At 38.8% G+C, this 21,612-nt stretch overlaps 1 protein-coding gene across 2 annotated transcripts in view; it reads right to left on the bottom strand.

The window, feature by feature from the left end:
- Nucleotides 1-284: 284 nt before the first annotated feature.
- Nucleotides 285-21,612, bottom strand: part of LOC136241181 (dual specificity mitogen-activated protein kinase kinase 7-like) — a 21,617-nt gene continuing 289 nt past the window's right edge. Inside the window, exons 1-15 of one of the 2 annotated variants that reach the window (XM_066032368.1) lie at nucleotides 14,097-14,317; nucleotides 13,505-13,657; nucleotides 13,009-13,119; nucleotides 12,906-12,959; nucleotides 8,908-9,046; nucleotides 7,634-7,764; nucleotides 7,019-7,070; nucleotides 3,741-3,903; nucleotides 3,567-3,689; nucleotides 2,851-3,007; nucleotides 2,632-2,759; nucleotides 2,201-2,278; nucleotides 2,010-2,149; nucleotides 1,912-1,957; nucleotides 285-515 (exon numbers count right to left, since the gene is read on the bottom strand). In XM_066032368.1, the coding sequence (XP_065888440.1) occupies nucleotides 426-515; nucleotides 1,912-1,957; nucleotides 2,010-2,149; nucleotides 2,201-2,278; nucleotides 2,632-2,759; nucleotides 2,851-3,007; nucleotides 3,567-3,689; nucleotides 3,741-3,903; nucleotides 7,019-7,070; nucleotides 7,634-7,764; nucleotides 8,908-9,046; nucleotides 12,906-12,959; nucleotides 13,009-13,119; nucleotides 13,505-13,646 (1,554 nt within the window). In that variant the 5' untranslated portion in view covers nucleotides 13,647-13,657; nucleotides 14,097-14,317 and the 3' untranslated portion in view covers nucleotides 285-425. Of the gene's footprint in view, nucleotides 516-1,911; nucleotides 1,958-2,009; nucleotides 2,150-2,200; nucleotides 2,279-2,631; nucleotides 2,760-2,850; nucleotides 3,008-3,566; nucleotides 3,690-3,740; nucleotides 3,904-7,018; nucleotides 7,071-7,633; nucleotides 7,765-8,907; nucleotides 9,047-12,905; nucleotides 12,960-13,008; nucleotides 13,120-13,504; nucleotides 13,658-14,096; nucleotides 14,318-21,612 lie in introns of those variants that run through there. The other variant, XM_066032362.1, reaches the window with a different exon arrangement.

Here is a 21,612-nt window from a genome sequence, read left to right as displayed (position 1 = left end):
TGTTTGAGGGAACTAACCAACCTATGCCATATATGGTAATTTGACATTATCATACAGTGGGGAGGATCTGAAACACTTTACTGAACAATTGTGATTACAATTGTGAAACTAGTCAACAATTATTGGTATGTATGTATGACCTAAAACCATAACCTCATTATTAAACTCATTAAAAAAAATCAGGGAAACTAGTGATTCAATGATTAAACCTCAACAACATGTGACCCTATCATAAAGTTACTGTCACCCCATCAGATTATTGTACACAAACTGCCGGCAAGATCTTAATAGGTTAAACAAATTCTCTTCTCATGTAAAGTGCAAGTTATTTGTAGTAGTAAAAATACAGCAATTATTAAACAGTGAATTAGTATAGAAAATATAATTAAAGTGATATGAGATCACATGATCCAATGATGACATCATCATGTGTTATTAGATGAAGTAGTCACTTGACAATACCAACTGGCAATATCCACACTGACCTTATCATAGTATTTGACAAACCGCGTGTCCTGTGAGAATACGTGTATTGTTAGGTAGCCATATTACCTTTTTACTTGTCTAGAAGTAACACCTCAAGTGTCTATATAAACAAGTACACGAAAAAATTTGGAATTTTCAACTAGAGTAGGGACCATAGCACATCGATATAAAGTACTGAAACAAGCTGGAGTAGTGCATGATATTAAATCACAGTTAAAACAATAAGAAGTGTTATATCCCTACTGTGCATTTCCATTATGGTATCTTGAGCACAGTAGGGATATAACACTTCTTATTGTTTTACTGTGATTTAATATCATGCACTACTCCAGCTTGTTTCAGTACTTTTTATCAATGTGCTATGGTCCCTACTCTAGTTGAAAATTCCAAATTTTTTCGTGTACTTGTTTGTTAACTTTTTTTTGTTTATTATGACAGGTGAACCCACGCATACTGCATCTGAAATGGTGCCATGTGCCCCAGCTATATCGTCTGAAAAGTGAAGTATTCATTACGCTTGGTTGTCAGCTATGTTCAACCCATTACACAGCAATATGAATCAAGAACTTTTCCGGAAACACCTCTACAATCTACACGTACCAAAAGAAATGGTGCCGCGTCCCAATTTTATTAATAATCATCTGAAAAGTGAAGTATCCATTACGCTTTGCTGTCGGTTATGTTCAACCCGTTACACAGCAATACGAATCAAGAACTGTTTGAAAAGCACCTTTGCAATCAAAATAGCCACTATGAAAAATATGGATGATTTCCATTTCGAAGGGAAGCCATCACATGCTCGCGCCAAATCGACACCTTTCCCTGTCAGCAAAGATGAATGGGACACAAAGGAGGACACTGGTAAGTCCATGAAGAATGCATTGTATGTACTGCGGTATGCCAAAAGGCACCTGTAGGGCCAAAGCGACGCCGAACAGTGACAAAATCAAGCCCGTAGCCTTAGCCATTATCAAGTTACGCTCGTCTGAAGACATCAGTCAGTCAGTAGAAAATTCTGTCGAATAAAAAAATTTTAAAATTCCGTAGCAACTTGTTAAAAGCGTGTCAGGTTGATCTGAAAGCTTGTTTGGGCCTAATTTTACCTCACCAATACTGCCACATTGTCATCAGGGAAAATTGAGGTTGGTTTTTGGATGATTTTATTTCATGGACCACGCCTACTCCCTACTATACAGTTACTATCGTACTGTATACTAAACTATCTGAACGCTAGAATGAATGTAAGAATGGCTCCTTATTTAAGAACTTTGTAAGTGGTGTATGTTCTATTAGAACACGGCTCTGTAGCTATATAAACAAATGGGTTCTATATATAATTTAGATAATGGAGGTAGTCCCACTGTGCCAATAGAACAGGCTATCATTCCTTACAAGGACTATACTAATAATAGTAACACATCTTACCAATAGTTCTTTGAACGATGGTCGTTTTTCATGGTCCTTTGTCAAACTGCAGATGAAACATCACCATGGTAACCACTTACCAGTAATGTTCCACTCACCATGACGATATAAAGCTAATCAGTTCCAGTGATAGTCTGGCATCTTTGGGAACAGGAGGATCATCGTTAACAATGGATGTCAAAACTTGAAAGTCATTGGAGAAGTGAGCATATGGGAATTTAGCCGTACTGAGTTCTACCTGTGGTGAGCAGTAATTAGAACACAGAGAATGACTCGTGCACATACATACCAATGAGATGCCAAGGCTCCACACATCAGCTCTAACATCATATCCCTTCTCAATGTTAGTCAGTTTGATCCTCTCAGGCTATGATAAACACATGTAACTCATTCAGGATGTAAACTATTACAGTGACTACTATTACAGTGACTACATTCACAATTGTGTCGCTGAGGATTGAAGCACCATAAATGGATTAAAATTTCATGTGCGTCAATAATGAAATATTCACAAAATTGATTAGCCATGGAATAGGGCGGATAACACTTAGTAGTGAATTCACTATGTAAAATGTTTAATTATTACAATGAAATAAAACGATAAAGTTTGACAAGTGTAATTCAACCTGTCCAGTTATTGTCTTGCTCCAGGCACATTCTTGTTACACTTGTAGCAACCTCTAGCTAGTGTGACTGGATGTGTTGTACACCTCAACTTACTGCCATGTAGCCAACACAACCAGCGTCCCTCGTGTGAGCCTTAGAGTCCACCAATCTTCCACTAATACCAAAATCACACAACTTGACTCTTCCTGATCTGTCCAATAAGATGTTACTAGGCTTGACATCTGAGGAGGATTAGGAGAAAGTATAAATATAGGTTATTGTACGTATGACGTGTGTACACAGACATACGCACAGACAGATGGACAAACACACCTCGGTGGATTACAGCGAAGTTAGTCTTCAAGTAGTCCAAAGCGGTCACCACGGCAATCACTACCTTCCCGATCACATCTTCAGGAAATGGGTTGGGTTTGAGCTGAGCCAACAACTTTCCCAGACAAGTGTCCATCAGCTCCATAAACACCCACACCTAACAACAGTACAAGTTATCTCAATCATTCAGATTACTCTATCAGAGTATATTGCTATCTGTTCCATTAGTAACTGAACACCAGAGGGGCAGTCTTTAGCTCTTTAATACACTTTAGTTTCTGGCACGTAAGCATTTGGATGAGCCTGGTCTAATAAAACAGTTGCTACTCTACAGGGCTTCATCTTCACAGCTGTCAGAAACCTTAGCAGTGTTTATGAAAAACAATCTACAAAGATATGACTTATAGTGTGCAACTGCTTGTGGACAACACTATTACTCTAACAGTTTGGTGCACTACTACCGTACAGCGTAATAATTCGACGGGGGGAAATTTTGACAAATTTGACAAACTGTTGCAATTCGTCAAAATTTTCCTCATAAATATTTGACAATGAGTGAATTCGTCAAAATTTTCTCCCATCGAATTATTACGCTATATGGTATTAACCAAATTTACTTAGTATACAGCCCCACTGCTATATGATTCAGCCACACCTCTACTGATTCATGATACAGCCTCACCCTTATACTGATCACATGATACAGCCCCACCCACCTCTTTCTGGACAATATCAGATCCAAAGTACTGGACAATGTAGGGTGATTGATGTTTAGTCATCACTTCAAGATCTCGTATTATTCTCTGTCTTTCTCCTGTGCTGTCTGTCCACATCATACACTACAGGGTATCGGCTTATAACCAGACATGTACCAAATGTGGCACACTGACCTTAGCTGCCATCCACTCGCCAGTTGTTCCATGTTGTACTTTAAAGACATGTCCAGAGACTCCTTGTCCAATCTTCTCTTTCTTCACAATATCAGCCGGTGATGTAAGAGATATGGAACTAGTCTTTGTCACCATTTCTTCTAGTTCTTCATCTTGCTTCATGCTAGGGGGAAGAGGGATGCTTAGTACAGTGTAAGTAGTGCTTATGTTGGGTGGTGCTTATGTTGGGTGGTGCTTATGTTGGGTGGTGCTTATTAATGAGTGTGAGCAGTGCTAGGAGTGCTTTGGTAGGGTGGTGTTGGTAATAGTAAGTGATTGCATGTGCTAGGTGGTACTTACAGTCTCTCTATTACGGACATTTTGGGACCCAGAAATTTTGGCCATTTTTTGCTGTAATATAGAGGTTTTCCTCCTTCAAAGGTAAAAAATGTACTAACCAGACCTGTTCGGAACAAACTTGTTTTTTTTTTCTATTGTGTCCTTAATTCAGTGAGTTTGTTAAGAGAGGTTCCACTGTACATCAGTGCATACTATAGATATGGACCCAAGTACATTCAAAAGTACTTCAGTAAAGTACAAGTAGTTTGAGTTGATGAAGTACAAGTAGTTTGAGTTGATGAAGTACAAGTAGTTTGAGTTGATGAAGTACAAGTAGTTTGAGTTGATGAAGTACAAGTAGTTTGAGTTGATGAAGTACAAGTAGTTTGGGGTTACCAAGTACTCTAGTTGAAATCAAGGGAATATGTAAGTAAAGTACAAGTATATTCAAATTTATATTTGTAACACGGGCATGAGTGATTTGCCAGAAATGTATGCCCAAACTGTGCCCGAGGCTGCGGGCATACATTTCTGGCAAATCACAAGTGCCAATGTTACAGCTAATATGTAACACTTCCGTTAAGGCTGATAGCCTTAATGCCAATACTAGTGGAATCACTGGATTCGTTATATAATGCATGCCTGAAAGATTCAATTATGGTTAGGCAGCAAGTAACGTTGTAGCTACGATTGTTATAATAAACGAATGAGTCCTACGGATATCGCAGAAAGTCGAGTAGGGCAAATTTCGGGGAAGTTACAAGTTTTATAATGCTTTCGCGTTGTTTAAAGACTAATCACAACGTATACTAAAGACCTACAGGGGTAAGCTTCGCTATAGAGTAGTTAACTTGTATCATCCGTAATGTGGACGTGTCCGCATTCAAATACATGCCGAAATGCTTGGGAATGCACTGTAATACTAGTTCTCACCTTTAAGTAACATTTTCCAACTTGTAGAACGGCAAGGATACCAAAACGCCTTCATTTGACTGCTACTTCTGGCAACACTTCAATTTGTGGTAAACACGTCAGCACTGATTTATTCCCACAATCGATTTTGGTCTGAGCTTTTATAAAACAAACAGAGGGTGGTACCACTATCTCATCCACATAAAGGCCATGCTTGCTTTGATGAAAGTGGCTTGCTCTTTTAGAAGTGCAACCACTTTCCCGGGATACATTTCAATGTACACCAGTGTACATTGAAATGTCTCCCTGTAAAGAGGTATACATGGCAAATGTATCCTCTGAAATTCCTTTGATCTGAGGTGTGAAAGTGTTAGATCAGTACTTAAGTCAACTGTTTGTTCTTTGTAAGTACAACAGACAGGCATAATCTAATGTAGTTCAGAGAACCATTATAGTACCTAAGTATTAGCTAGTCGTTCAAACCTTTCATCTTACATCTACAGCACTATTAAGTCTTTCTTGATATTAAACAATCATTCAACTGGAAACTACAGAGGCCTATTGTATTTTGTGGACTGGACTCACAGGCTGGACTAACAGACTGAGCTGGAAACAGCTTTTAAACAATAATGCAGGCATTATCCATCTCTTGCAACACTGGAGACACCACTATCGAGTTACTGCTCTTCCTTACAAACCATGAAAGTAGCACGTGCACTAATTTATTAGAATACACCCACAACACACATGTACTAGCATTGATAAAGCATGATAGAGGCTATTGTTGTAGTGTAGAGGTTTCCCTTTGTTGCTTCAGTACTTAGCACTAGTGTTAGGGCTGTAGTGATGAGACAGTTTATTTGCATAGCCCCATCACCTCACCCGGCAGTGCCACCTATAGCTACCTTCTAAGAAAAATTACTGGCCTATCTCTACAGCCCAAACACTAGTGCTAAAGCGACAAAAGAAAACATCTACGCTACAACAATAGCCTCTATCACGCTTCCACGTGTATCGTGAGTGTATTCTATTTAATTAGTGCACGTGCTACTTTTCATGACTTGTAAGGAAGAGCAGTACCAACAGTTGTAGCTTGATAGTGGTGTCTCCAGTGTTGCGAGAGGTTTATAATACCTAGATTATTGTTTAAAAAGCTGTTTCAAGCTTAGTCCGTGAGTCCAGTCCACAGTCCAGTCCATGAAATACATTACTCCAAACTACAGATGATGTAGGCCTAAAAAGTGCTCATTTGACATCTAGTAAAAAAAATCATGTTGTTGATCAATGGCCAGTTGTTTTCTTAAAGAAATACTCTGGGTAGTACTATCTCATCAATCCACTACTGTATATCAGGGATCATAAAGAACTGGGCTTTGCCAGCCAAAAATATCACCACTAAAACCAACCTCAATTTCCCTCAATGACAGCTTGGCAGTATAGCAAAGCCCAAAAATGTCTTCAGACCAGCCCCCAAACCCTCCAAAAAGTTTCTATGGAATCAAAACAACAACAACAACAACAACAACAAAATGATTAAACAGAATTTTATGTTGTTTAATCACCTCCCTTTCCATTATGTAATAGATTGCTGGGGCAGGTGCAACATTACGTTTATGGCATTCCTTTCTTTGATGTAGTGTTCAGTAGTCATAATTATTTAGAAAAAAAGTAGAAAAACAAGTAGAAGGAAAACTTAGGAATTTTAAGCTGGATTAGGGATCAAAAAACAAACAAAACAAGGGAACAGCTAAGAAGTTGTGAAACAAGGGAGGTTGCCTATACCTGCAGATATACTAGTGGACATGTAATCCATAATTCAGTCGTAGTTATAGACTGAAGTTTAGGGATTAGATGTCCACTAGTAGCTATACATATCTCATGTGTAGGTGACATCCCTTGTTTCACTATTTTATATTTCTATGATCTTTAATCAAACTTAAATTTCTTAATTTTTGTTATTATTATCCTACACATAGGGCAGGAGGTACCAATGCTAGTAGCAGATAAATACAACATGTTGTAGTATATGATGTATAACAGTTACTCACCGGTTAGAAGTGGGCTGAGCTGCTGGCATCTTGAACGGTAACGGCTTAAAGCCTGCGTGACAGTTTCAGCTTAATATAATGACACAACTATTACACAGGGCTTACTCAAACTATGATTTTGTTTCATAAGCTATTTTGTCACTACATGTAACATGAGTATGACCCGGACATAGCATATATGGTAGATGATAATGACACGGATAGTTTACTAATCATCACGCTTTTGAGTGAGCCCCATTACAAGCACAAATGAACTAATATTAGTAATGTCTAAAGTGTCTACTACAAAACCACTATTAGCTACTGTCTAAAATGTGACACCATTTTATTAATTAATAAAGGAATTGCTTATTGCTCCAACTATCTTAGAAGTCATATTTCTACACCTTCCAGTTGGAGGGAAAACACACGAGATTGAAATTGGTGGTAACACAAATGACTTCAAATACTACCATATAAGGGATAGCGTTAGACTTCAATGACTTGAAAAGTGAAAGGGATTATCAGAAGGAGCAAGGTATGGGGAAGGAGGGAAATTCACTTACTATAATACTTATTGGTAGTAGCTGAGTCTTCTAGTCTAATCCTGTTACTAGTGGTAGGGAACTAACTCACCTCCTTTCTTATTGGTTGGTGACTGGTTGGATGACTTGTCTCCAAGGGGAAGTGGCTTGATACCAAGTGGGGCACATGGTCGTCGTGATGTGTGGGTTGCCGTGGTAGCTATCTCATCTGATTTCCTACGACTGAACACACCCATGATACCATGACAAACCAACATGGGGAAACACTAAACTGATAACCACTAATAATGTACCTTGATACTGTATGAGCTCAATTAGCCTTTTCATATAACATGACATTAATACAACAACTTGTGGTTGCTGGACAATTGTCAATATATTGTGATATGATATAGAATCTTTATGTTAGAGTTAAAGCACCGCCGCGCGTGTGTACAGAAAATACAGTACGAGGAGGTGTGTCGAGAGGTTAATACAGCACGAGGCGAAGCCGAGTGCTGTATTTGCCTCGAGACACCCCCCGAGTACTGTATTTTTTGTACACACAAGCAAGGCGGTGCTTTAAGTGTTATATTGTACTTCCTGGTCGCGTCTGGCTCGGAGCGATTTTCTCTAGTACTCAAACCGCTGCGATTTTCGGTGACAAGGATATCAGTAAGCGTTCATATAATCTATTTCTAGTTGTAGAACGAACTAATAGGATTAGTTTGGCTAGTTTTAGCGATTTACAGTGTCACGCACGTGATCAATCGTGTGCTGTCTTAGTGGAGTCGTGTTTAAAAAGCTTCGTGATCAGACGATCAGTAAGTGTTTATACAATCTATTCCTAGCCGTAGAACGAACTCGTAGGATTAGTTTGGTTGGTTTTAGCGATTTACAGTGTGTTGTTTATGTAACATTCCTTAAATAAATTCTACACATAACTGTACAGTATTACTCATACAGTACAGTTATGCAGTTGATAAGTACAACACGTGGTGTTGTGTATCATGAAGTGTCGTGTGTTGCAGTTTAGCATGATGTAAAACTTAACCACTTGCAGTAATGTAATCACACTCACGCCCCACACAATTGTCACATGATTCAAACACTACTACAAACCTTAGTGTAGTCATTCCCACTTGCTGTATGGATTAAATAAATGGCGGGTCATGTGCAGAGGATAGAATGCTAGTCTATATGCCCACTAAAAGAATGACAAGTTGTTCAGGGGACATTTTGAAACCTTTTAAACAACACACATATGATAGGGAAGAACATGCAAGAAAACATTTATGAATACATCTAAAATTATAAAATCTGCTAAATATTTTTTCTGCAAATGACAAGTGAGACCACAATTGCACAGTTCTACATTAAACTTACTCTCTGGCCCCAAATGCATAGTTGATATCAGACGTACTCCTGGACTGAGTTAAGGACAAGTGTCGTGGTACTGGGTGATGCTGCATCTGAGGGGACAAGCTGTTCCGAGGGAAAGTCCCATGGGGAGGAGGTGAGTCAACTACAAATAAGGATAATAACTCTCTATCAACCATTATACTCTCCAAGACAAACACCATTGTTTAAATGTCTACCCTACAAAATTCTGGTAGGAGAAAATTTAAGAATATGGCAGACAATATTCTGGTAAATGTTCGCGTCATACTATATTCTCTCTATGTAGTTGGAGAAAGGCTGGATAATAACGTTTTGGGCAAAGTGAATCAAGTCACCAAAGTCACCAATATTTTCTCTTATCAAAATTTTGTATCACACGTGTATGGTATAGTACTGGTATAGTACTGGTATAGTACTGGTATAGTACTGGTATAATACTGGTATAATACACATTACTAGTCTGATACAAGAAATACCATAATCCACAAAAGTTAGTAAGTAATAGTGCTCTGCAATATATCAGTAATACCGTTTATTGTGATAAATTATCATAACCGATTATCATACCGTGACAGACTATGATAACCAATATATCGATGAATACCAGTATATCGATGAATACCAGTATTAGTGGGGCGGCTAAGTCATATGATCGTTCACTTTGTGATAAAAGCACCAAATTTGGTGTGGTGATACTTTACTTCATGCATTTTCATTTTAGGATGGGTACCATTAAAAATTACAATGGTAAAACCACCATTTTAAACATTTTTGAAAAGCTTTGAACCAAGGAAACCTTACAAACGTACACTTCTTAGCTCTACGTGCATACAACATATGAATGAACATGAAAACATGTTTGTGTGTAGCAAGAACATGTTTATAGTAAATTGCTTGTATTTTTCAGTATAATCATGACCACACACTGTATGGACCATTATAAAAAGAGCTGCATTTTACCTGAAATGCATTGCAGCCAAAATATTAACAAATACATTGATACTCTGAATCGATTAACATCATATTTTTAGTTGTTGTGGATCACTGTATAGTAGGGTCCACAAAAGTTTGGGTATGGCACATGAAAATACATCACTCAAAAATCACCCTCACTTTTCCCTGATGAGGAGGAGGCAGTATTGGCTAGGTAAAACTCCTAAAATAGCCTTCAGATCAACCTGAAACGCTTTCAACAAGTTGCTATGGAATTTTAAAATAAATATATTAAACAGAATTTTCTAGTGAATGACTGACTACCTTCAGACAAGCATAACTCGATAACGGCTAAGGCTACTTAGTGGCTTGATTTTTTTACTATTCAAGGTAGTACATACAATGCATTCTTCATGGACTTACCAGTGTCCTCCTTTGTGTCCCATTCATCTTTGCTGAGAGTGCAAGGTGTTAATTTGGAGGTAGTGTGAGATGGCTTCCCTTCATAACAGAAATCGTCCATATTTTCCATAGTAGCTATTTTAATTGCAGAGACACCTTTTGAACAGACCTTGATTCATAATGCTGTGTAACAGGTTGAACATAGCTGACAATGAAGCATAATAGATACTTCATTTTTCAGACAACAATCTATAGCTGGACCATTCCTTCTTTTGATGCGATATGCAATATAGGAATTTTAAATTTGAGTAGGGATCACAGTAGAAAGAAAAAGGTAATGAAACAAGGGGGGTTGCCTATACATGTAACCATACTAGTGTAAATTTATCCCTACTTTAGTTGTTTCAGGGTAGCTTCAGCTATAACCATGACTAAAGTAGAGATAAATTTGCACTAGTATGGTTACACGTGTACCTTGTTTCACTGCTTTTCTTTCTACTGTGGTCCTTAGTCAAATTTGAAATTGCTAATTTTTCCATCTACTTGTGTTAATTATGGATGCTGGCTACCAGCACACATTCAAGATATGGGAGTACTAGTGTTCAGCGATCAACACATAGCAGAATGGCACAGAGTTATATATAGTGCAACTTATGGAGATGGATTGCTTGAATACAATCAATTTGTGGATGATGGAAAATCTGTTCTAGGCACCATGAACAAGCTCTGCACTACCAACCACCTTTTGAAAAATAGGTTAATACTATTTCTATTAAGCTGGGTAATGCAAAGGAGATGCTAGACCCTAAGGATTGATTTGAATGAAAATGCAGTCAAATTATTTTTATGCTAAACAATTAGGCACAGAGGCAAACTCGCTATTACAGCAAAACTTGTTTCACTCAATAATTGGAGCCAAAACACTGTTTAAAACAGCAGCACTCAAAAAAGATTGTCAACTCTCTGCTAGTTTGTTTACTGAATGGCAGTGAAGAGAATCAGCTTTTAAATTAGAAAGACTTTAAAGCCTCACAAAAGTTGTCCTGTACTTTCTCCATCGATCATCTGGCTTAAGCCTACCAAATCCTTGCATTAGGTAATGAGTCAAGTCTGATCTGCTGTTGGTAATATCAAGATATTTTGAAATATGCGGACAACAATCTGATGCCATTTTTGGATCCCAAATTGTTTACAGATGTTGAGAGGCTAGACATTGTATTGGATCTTCATTCTTCAAACAATACGTTCATAAGGCTGGGAGAGGTTCCAGAAGATGTGTGTAAAATAACACAATTACATAATAGTTAGACACCAAGACCAAGGGAACTAAGCTATTTAGTAACCCCAATGGCCCGAGGCTGTAGCGTCCCAAGCGCAGCGAGGGCGCTACTAAGGGCCAGAGGGGTTACTAAATCGCTTAGTTCCCTTGGTCTTGGTGTCTAACTATTATCTGGTCTACCTTTTGAGTAACAATAACACTAAAGAGAAATATCTTTGCTACGTATATTTCTCCAAACAGAAAATGTAGACATTAACCACAAAGTAATTTAATAGCTAGCTACCACTCATCTTAACAGAGATCTTTCAATGAGCAAAGCTAGCAATGAATTGAAAGCAGAAATTGAACCTGGGAATCATGAAATAACTGATACTACACTGTTAATTCCTGCTGCTCATGCTACAAGACATGGTCCACTAAATATGGACACTGATGTTCTAGTTTAGTAATTGCCCCAGCAAACAATTTGGGTTTGACAGAGGAATGGGACACTTTTTGAAGTTGCAACAAAACATAGGAAGCAATCCATTTTCAGACATTTTCCATCCCCATTCTATTCAGGAAGAAACGTAACCTCTTGTTAAGTAAATTCAATGCTTGTCCCCAGGTCCCCATATACAGGTATGATATGTCACTTCATAAACAACATCCATTGTAGCGAACAATTCATGTAAATTAATGTACGTGTGTACTGATCTATCATTTTTGAAATGATACTGCCCTATCAATGGTATTTAATGGTTTATTTTTATTTTTAATAATCCACTAAATTAAATTATATTTGGGTGGTACCCATCCTGCAATGATTCAGAATGCCTTACTCTACATCTCCACCAAATTCCATGCTTTTATCACAAAGTGAACGTTCCTCTTTATTTTTGAGGCTTAACCGCTGGCACTATATAGGATTGCTTTTAACCCAGCCTTTGGTGTTTAATTATCCAATTTGTTGATGGTTTAGTAGACACGCCCTAAACAAAACTTGAGGTTGTCACATTACAACACATGACTACTTGTACTGAACTATATGTTGTTTGGTTTTTGGGATGATACCACTTCATACTAGACCCAAGAAATGATGTAATAGTTACAATAACAAGCTAACTATATACCGATATACCGTGATATTTTCCTGTTACTAATACCGTGTATTCAAATTTCAATACCGCCGAGCTCTAGTAAGCAAGTAACATTTCACCAAATTAAACCCTGCCGATTACGTTAATCTTGTGTAGTTTGTGTCAGGCTATTTTCTGCACTTCGTGAAGGTCATATTTAAACAAACCAATCAAACAGGATCCTTAAACTAACCAATCAAAGTAGGTCACATTTAAGCTAAACAATCAAAGAGGGTCACATATAAACTAACCAATCAGGGAGGGTGGTTGTGGTGATCCATCGATGCTCTGTTGTGATGAACTAGCTGTGTGATCATGTGATGTCATATGATCACTATGAAGAGCATGGCTTACATTTAGGAGGTGTTGATGGGGATGAGAAATTGGCAGCTAAACCTGATGAACTGGATGAACTGGGTTTGGGAGGGAAAGTCCCTAACTTTGACATAGGCTGTGATATCATCCCTGAAGAAACAACATCAAATGTCAACTTATCATACATCTACAAATTCCCTAAGTACAGTGGACACCTCGCTATAATGGACATGTTTGGGAATGAGTATTAATTCTCCCACAATAAAGATGAGGTTGTCGACATCTTCTTTTAGAGGTAAAAATGCATGTAGCCTGAGTTGTTGGGACCAAACCATTCGTCCTTATTAGGGAGGTGTTTCTAATGTGCGTCCTTAATTTGGAGTTTGCTAAGATAATTGTAAGTAGTTCCACTATATTTGCTGTAAACACAGTTAAAAGGTTTTATAAAGGTCACAAAGTGAGGTATCACTAATTAGCACAAGTCAACTGCACAAAAACTCCTTAACTATGGCCCAAGCTGAGAGACTACTCTCACCTAGAGGATTTCCAGTAGAGTTTGATCTCCTGTGTCCACCTTTGAACTCCACTGAAGCCTTACTACTATCCATCAGATTTTCCATCATTCTCTCTTGGAATAAATTAATAGATAAATTGTCTGGTTTCTGTGCTGTCGACATTTTGAGAAAACCTAGACGATACACAGCGATGAAATCATATGAGTGACTAAGGGACGCTACTAAACAGTACTACTACCATACTGTTCGACCGGAATCTTAGCTCGGCAATAAAAGAATTGTTAGAATTTGTAATTTTCATGTTTTGGGTCCCCTCCTAAAATAAACATGTAGTGTCTGCCAAAATGCTGTTATTAAATTAAATATCGTCATAGAAATATCACTTTAACAGAATAGTCTTGGTGCATCTAACATCAATTAAAAACATGAAAACACTTACAGAAGATGGGATATCACTTTTTAAATTTAAAAACTCAAAACCTGATTTGTGGGCTGCCCACCTGACCACACTTGCAAGGCTGGAGGTTAAATGAAGCAGCACACAGCCATCACTTCACACCACAATAACAAACTCACTGGTGATTTTTTTTTTTGGTTCTGACGATTACCTACCTTCTGTGCTTTGTCTTTCCTTTCATCCTGACGTGTTCTTCATGCAAAGAATCCATACAGAGGTGTTAATTTTCCGTATTGACACTTTTCTTGGAGGAGCATATTTTGATGTTAGACAACCATGTCCCATAACCTACTGTGTAGCTCACTTGATCATGTCCCATAACCTACTGTGTAGCTCACTTGATCATGTCTCATAACCTACTGAGTAGCTCACTTGATCATGTCCCATAACCTACTGTGTAGCTCACTTGATCATGTCTCATAACCTACTGTATAGCTCACTTGATCATGTCCCATAACCTACTGTGTAGCTCACTTGATCATGTCCCATAACCTACTGTGTAGCTCACTTGACCATGTCTCATAACCTACTGTGTAGCTCACTTGATCATGTCCCATAACCTACTGTGTAGCTCACTTGATCATGTCCCATAACCTACTGTGTAGCTCACTTGACCATGTCCCATAACCTACTGTGTAGCTCACTTGATCATGTCCCATAACCTACTGTGTAGCTCACTTGATCATGTCCCATAACCTACTGTGTAGCTCACTTGATCAAATCCCATAACCTACCGTGTAGCTCACTTGATCAAATCCCATAACCTACCGTGTAGCTCACTTGATCATGTCTCATAACCTACGGTGTAGCTCACTTGATCATGTCCCATAACCTACTGTGTAGCTCACTTGATCATGTCCCATAACCTACTGTGTAGCTCACTTGATCATGTCCCATAACCTACTGTGTAGCTCACTTGATCATATCCCATAACCTACTGTGTAGCTCACTTGACCATGTCCCATAACCTACTGTGTAGCTCACTTGATCATGTCCCATAACCTACTGTGTAGCTCACTTGATCATATCCCATAACCTACTGTGTAGCTCACTTGATCATGTCCCATAACCTACTGTGTAGCTCACTTGATCATGTCCCATAACCTACTGTGTAGCTCACTTGATCATGTCCCATAACCTACTGTGTAGCTCACTTGATCATGTCCCATAACCTACTGTGTAGCTCACTTGATCATGTCCCATAACCTACTGTGTAGCTCACTTGACCATGTCCCATAACCTACTGTGTAGCTCACTTGACCATGTCCCACAACCTACTGTGTAGCTCACTTGACCATGTCCCATAACCTACTGTGTAGCTCACTTGATCATGTCCCATAACCTACTGTGTAGCTCACTTGATCAAATCCCATAACCTACCGTGTAGCTCACTTGATCAAATCCCATAACCTACCGTGTAGCTCACTTGATCATGTCTCATAACCTACGGTGTAGCTCACTTGATCATGTCCCATAACCTACTGTGTAGCTCACTTGATCATGTCCCATAACCTACTGTGTAGCTCACTTGATCATGTCCCATAACCTACTGTGTAGCTCACTTGATCATATCCCATAACCTACTGTGTAGCTCACTTGACCATGTCCCATAACCTACTGTGTAGCTCACTTGATCATGTCCCATAACCTACTGTGTAGCTCACTTGATCATATCCCATAACCTACTGTGTAGCTCACTTGATCATGTCCCATAACCTACTGTGTAGCTCACTTGATCATGTCCCATAACCTACTGTGTAGCTCACTTGATCATGTCCCATAACCTACTGTGTAGCTCACTTGATCATGTCCCATAACCTACTGTGTAGCTCACTTGATCATGTCCCATAACCTACTGTGTAGCTCACTTGACCATGTCCCATAACCTACTGTGTAGCTCACTTGACCATGTCCCACAACCTACTGTGTAGCTCACTTGACCATGTCCCATAACATACTGTGTAGCTCACTTGACCATGTCCCATAACCTACTGAGTAGCTCACTTGACACAAGCACAAGATTAAACTACTCTAATAAAGCAGTCACAACCAAAAAGTCCAACTAAAAACTATTAATTTATAATAGCTAATAGGGATGTTCTCACATACCGTAACTCCTTGGTTAAACGCCACACCTTCAATAATAATCACACTTGAGTGGTGTCACATTTTGAAAATAAGAAACATAGTTTATGATAGTCAAATTCAAATGGTTGCCACATCAATTTTATGAACCAAGGTAATAGACGTCATGGCATTTAACCAACTAAATGTGGTAGTTGTATTGTAATAGCTACCATCATTCATCATATTTTTTATTGCTACTATATATTTACATTAAATAACTCTTAATTGCAGAATAAAACATGTTGGGCATCAAAATAAATCTTGTGTTAACCAGTTGAGCATCGTGTGTTAACCTGTTGGGCATTGTGTGTTAACCTGTTGGGCATCGTGTGTTAACCAGTTGGGCATCGTGTGTTAACCAGTTGGGCATCGTGTGTTAACCAGTTGGGCATCGTGTGTTAACCAGTTGGGCATCGTGTGTTAACCAGTTGGGCATCGTGTGTTAACCAGTTGGGCATCGTGTGTTAACCAGTTGGGCATCGTGTGTTAACCAGTTGGGCATCGTGTGTTAACCAGTCGAGCATCGTGTGTTAACCTGTTGGGCATTGTGTGTTAACCTGTTGGGCATCGTGTATTAACCAGTTGAGCATCGTGTGTTAACCTGTTGGGCATTGTGTGTTAACCTGTTGGGCATCGTGCATTAACCAGTTTGGCATCGTGTGTTAACCTGTCGGGCATCGTGTATTAACCAGTTGGGCATCGTGTATTAACCAGTTGGGCATCGTGTGTTAACCTGTTGGGCATCGTGTGTTAACCTGTTGGACATTGTGTGCTAACCTTACAGTAGATGTAACTGACAGTGTAAACGTTTTTCTGCCTTCCCACCGAACCATTTATTTGAGATCAAAGTACTTTCTTTTATTTACTTATCTATTTATTAATGCTTTACAGCACAAGTGCTGAAGATCTGTAGGACACCTGGTCCTACAGCCTGTTAAAGTTGTTACATAAAGTGTGTTTCTTGTTCTGTATTCACTCAAGAGTGCTAGGTACAAGCATTAGTGTTAAGAGGTATTTTTACAATAATGCAATGTAGGTAGGATGAACTAGAGATGTAGATATTTATACAAGAAAAGTAAGCGTGAAAAAGACACCATTGTTCTGTTACTCTGATTAACAAAGCCATCTACTACCGTATAGTAAAAAACTTTGACGGTAAAAAAACTTTGGCGAATTTGGCGAATAAGGTTCGATTCGCCAAAGTTTTTACCGCCATTTTTTTTTTTTTTCAGTTATCACATGATCACAATTGAGTGGCCACGTTGACGGATTGTGATGAAGTCTATCCTTCAATATTTCAAACCGCTACCAAAAGAGAAGACAGAAGATATTGCTCTACCTGCTCCACATGGACCGTTAAGCAGCAAAGTTCCACCGGGAGCAATCGAAGCGGCCAATGAAAGGGTATCGTCTAAGCTACAACCTCCGCCGTCAACGAAATCCTCCAGTGATGCTGATTCCAGCAGGGGTAACTACATAAAAGTGAGTGATGCCCAAAGATTTGCTATCGCAAAGCGAGCGGCACAGTTTGGAACAACCGCTTCGATGAGATATTTTGCCAGCAAATACCCTGATCAATTTGCGTCTTTGAAAGAACCTACTGTTAGGAGGTGGAAGAATAAATATAAGGCAGACTTGGCAAATAATAAATCTGTTGGCACTGTGAATGACGATTCTGAACAGGAAGAATCACGAGAACTCTGTCTGAAAAAGACTGGACGACCACTCAAGCTGGGTGAAGAACTCGATAAACAGGTCAGGGAGTATGTTGGGGTTCTAAGAGCTAAGGGCCTTGTTATCAACACTGCTGTTGTTATAGCTAGTGCTGAGGGTATACTCATGCACAAAGATGCCAACTTATTACAACAAATCGCTTTGACAGAAGGATGGGCAAAGTATCTGTTACGGCGAATGGGGTTTGTGAGGAGGAAGGCTACAACAAAAGCTAAAATCTCTGTTGAGGACTTTGAAGAAATCAAGAGAGACTACGTTTTAGACATGGAGGTAGTGGTATCAATGGATGAAATTCCTAAGGAGCTTATAATTAATTTTGATCAAACTGGAATACATTATGTTCCAGTTTCAGATTGGACGATGGCTGAAGAAGGGGCAAAACGGGTTGAATTGGTAGGCAAAGACGACAAAAGACAGCTAACTGCTGTTTTTGCAGGTTCCATGAGTGGAGAGTTTTTGCCACCTCAATTAGTTTATCAAGGGAAAACAACACGTTGCCTTCCACATTATGACTTTCCGTCGGATTGGCACATAACATTTTCTGCTAATCATTGGTCAAATGAGGACACGATGAAAGAGTACATTACCTACGTTATTCTACCATACATCCATAAGAAGAGGGAAGAATTAAAGCTTGCTGGTGATTATCCAGCATTGCTTACCTTTGATAATTTCAAAGCCCAGTGTACTCATGCAATCCTCACTCTCCTCCATCAAAATAACATTAATGTTGTATTGGTTCCAGCAAACTGCACCGATAGGTTGCAACCACTAGATTTGAGTGTGAACAAATCAGTGAAATCTCACTTATGAAATGAGTTTCAGACCTGGTATGCCAAGAAAGTATGTACACAGTTGCAAGGAGAGTCGAAACACGAACCTGTTGATTTAAAACTTAGCACAGTCAAGCCATTGGGAGCTGGGTGGATGAAATCTTGCTATGACTACATTAAAAGCAAACCTGACATCATTATAAATGGCTTCAGGAAAGCTGGAATTCTACTTTAACTCAACCAGTATTTGATTTTAATGATAATTTTATTAATGCAATAAATTATTTAATGAATCATAACATACACTTATAGCAAAGCATGAGAAGTAGTGGGGTATATATCCACATTATTTAATTGCATGCCCTGAAAATGGAGTCATTTGTTTTGCAGCAAAACAGCGGACTAGGTGCATTCTCATTGCCGACTGTTTATACTTTTGCTTGCTTGGGTGTAATCCAAAAGCCAAGGCTGTAGCATTAGCAATAGAGAACAGCCCACAATCCATCCCTCCTTTCTGCTTTTGACAACGTCCCATTGTTATGGTGAGCTTTGGAAAATTTGCTGTAGCAAAGAGTTTGTGAATTATTCCAGTTGTTTCTTGATCACAGTGATTGAACAACGTATCAAAAACCTTCACTTCACCTAACTTGCAGTTTATAGTCGAAGCTGTAACCCAGTGATGCCTTGCTTGACAGTGAACAATTTGGATGCAGTTAGTGAGAAAACCATTTGGAAAAAGCTGATTTCTTTCTTGAAAAAGTGTAGACTGAAGTCCACTCACTTTTGGATATTGAGCTTTTAGCAACTCCTGTGAAAGATTGATCTCAAGATCAGAGAGTTCTTGGCCCATTATTATGTCTTCTTCACAAAAGTTTTTTGGCTTCTTTTTTGGTGGTGACTGATCAACCTGATCTTGAGTGCTGCATTGAGCAGTTAAATCCACCATTGATACAGACCCATCTATAGATTCCATAGCAACTGGCGGTGCAGTTGACTCAGCACTGGCATTAGCAAGAAAGTCCAAATTAACTAAATCATCCACACAATCTGCAGTTTTTATGCCCAACTTTACATTGATGGTTTCCTGTGTCTTTGCCCATTCCTTTTGGTCATCTATAATGTAGGTTAAAATACAAGGAATTTCTAATCCTTAACGTCGGTGCCCATTTACCCTACACTGAATCGTGCCACCACGCCTTATAAAGATTGAGCTCACTTTAGAAATCTTCCTAGGAACGTGTCCCACAGTCGAAAGTACTCCAGAAATATATTTCTTGATGGCAACGGCATGTGTATCGTGACTATTTCCAGGTTCTCGTTCGCATAAAAGTTCATCGTATGAGGTTGGATTCGGCCATATACTTTGGTACTCATGATAACCTCTGCTGCTAGAGTCCACTGAAAAACGAAACGACGATCTTGGCATCGCAGGAGACTACAGCAAACTACACGCTTTCACTAGCACGTGGTTCCGGTTTGACCAAACCAGTTTACGAGAGTCCACGTGCCTTGTCGTACGCCATTACGTAATTTCACAAAAGCCACCCAATCGTCAATGTTTTTTCCGTCAATTTTCAAACTGTGGGCATTCGCCAAACTTTTTTACCGTCAAAGTTTTTTACTATACGGTAGTTTGGTTGAGGCCCTTACAAAATGCAATACATTGTCTTATCCTGTTTATACTACTACAAGATCAGTCTGGATGAGTTGTAACCCAGATCGATTATTTAGTAGCATTTATGAAAGCCGGGCCCACTCCAATTAGCAAAAACTTAAACCCACAATTATAATTTTCATTGAAGTAGAGACTGTTGATGGAGTCAAAGGATTTCTGCTTTCTATTGTTGTCAGGCTAGTAGGCATAACAAAGTCTTAAGTGTTGTGATGACAACTTCTCTCAATTCCTTGGAGTTGGTTGACTAATTACTCATACGCTTACCCGTTTGCTCTTGAGCCATAATGTGTTGTTGAGGCCGTCCTTCAGTATCATTATTTACTGTTTCATCATTACAGTCACCGTTTTATCTGTAATTCTACGTATCTTTATTCCACTTACTAAAACCAGATCGAACTGCAGGGTTACTAGGGCTGAGCAATAGTATCGATAGTGTGATATATCGCGATAGTAAATCACTATCGTTATCGTGATAGTAGGGATATCAAATTTTTACTATTGCTCAGCACTAGTCGAAACTGTTAATACTGACAGCTGGAGCGAACTAGATCGAACTAGACTCGTATTCCTAGCAGGTCCATTTCACAGCAGTTTGACACAGTTCAGTTCAATACAGTACGCACTCACACCAAATTGGAAATTGAATTCTGTTTTTTTTTTTTTCTTTTCTGAGGGCCACTTTTTTGGTTGTCAGATGGTCTGACAAAAATAGACAAGCTTGGATAAAAATCTTTTGAGAACAGTAATAAGTACCAACAAATAAATGGATTACATTGTTAAAAGGCATAATTAATCGTAGTAATTTAACATAGTGAACATCCTACATTCTCTTTATGCTGTAATACATATCGATTTGACTTTGAAGTATCAGCTATGTATATGATATTGGTTCATTAGATAACTTGTACCAGAAATAGACAATAAACATCAGATATTGGTATCAGATGTGGCATCAGTACAGTCCTACTTATTTAGTTGCTTTGTTAAGAGGTTGTTTTAAGTTATGCCCACTCAATTGACTACTCTTGCAGTTAACACAACACTATATTAGGACAGAAACATGACCTAGCTGATAGCCACATGACCTACACTTCCCATCCTGATAGTAAGAGTTGGAACTGTTGATAGTAATCAGTCAGGTGCACTAATATGCATGACTTTGCTTCCTGTACTAATACTCTAGGGAAATGAACTTGACTTTGGAAACAGTCAGTACCCTTAATGCATAATACACATGTTATCAACGACAATCATATTAATCAGTTTGCTTTACAGGTCTTAACCGTTCTAACATGTCCTGACCACGTGACTGAGGGTGTATAGTGTACGAGACATGCCCCCATCACAGTGACACACGTGACC

The sequence above is a fragment of the Dysidea avara genome, chromosome 1 (genome assembly GCF_963678975.1).
Source record: "Dysidea avara chromosome 1, odDysAvar1.4, whole genome shotgun sequence".
Taxonomy (NCBI): Eukaryota; Metazoa; Porifera; class Demospongiae; order Dictyoceratida; family Dysideidae; genus Dysidea; species Dysidea avara.
This window is presented reverse-complemented; position numbering and strand designations above follow the sequence as displayed.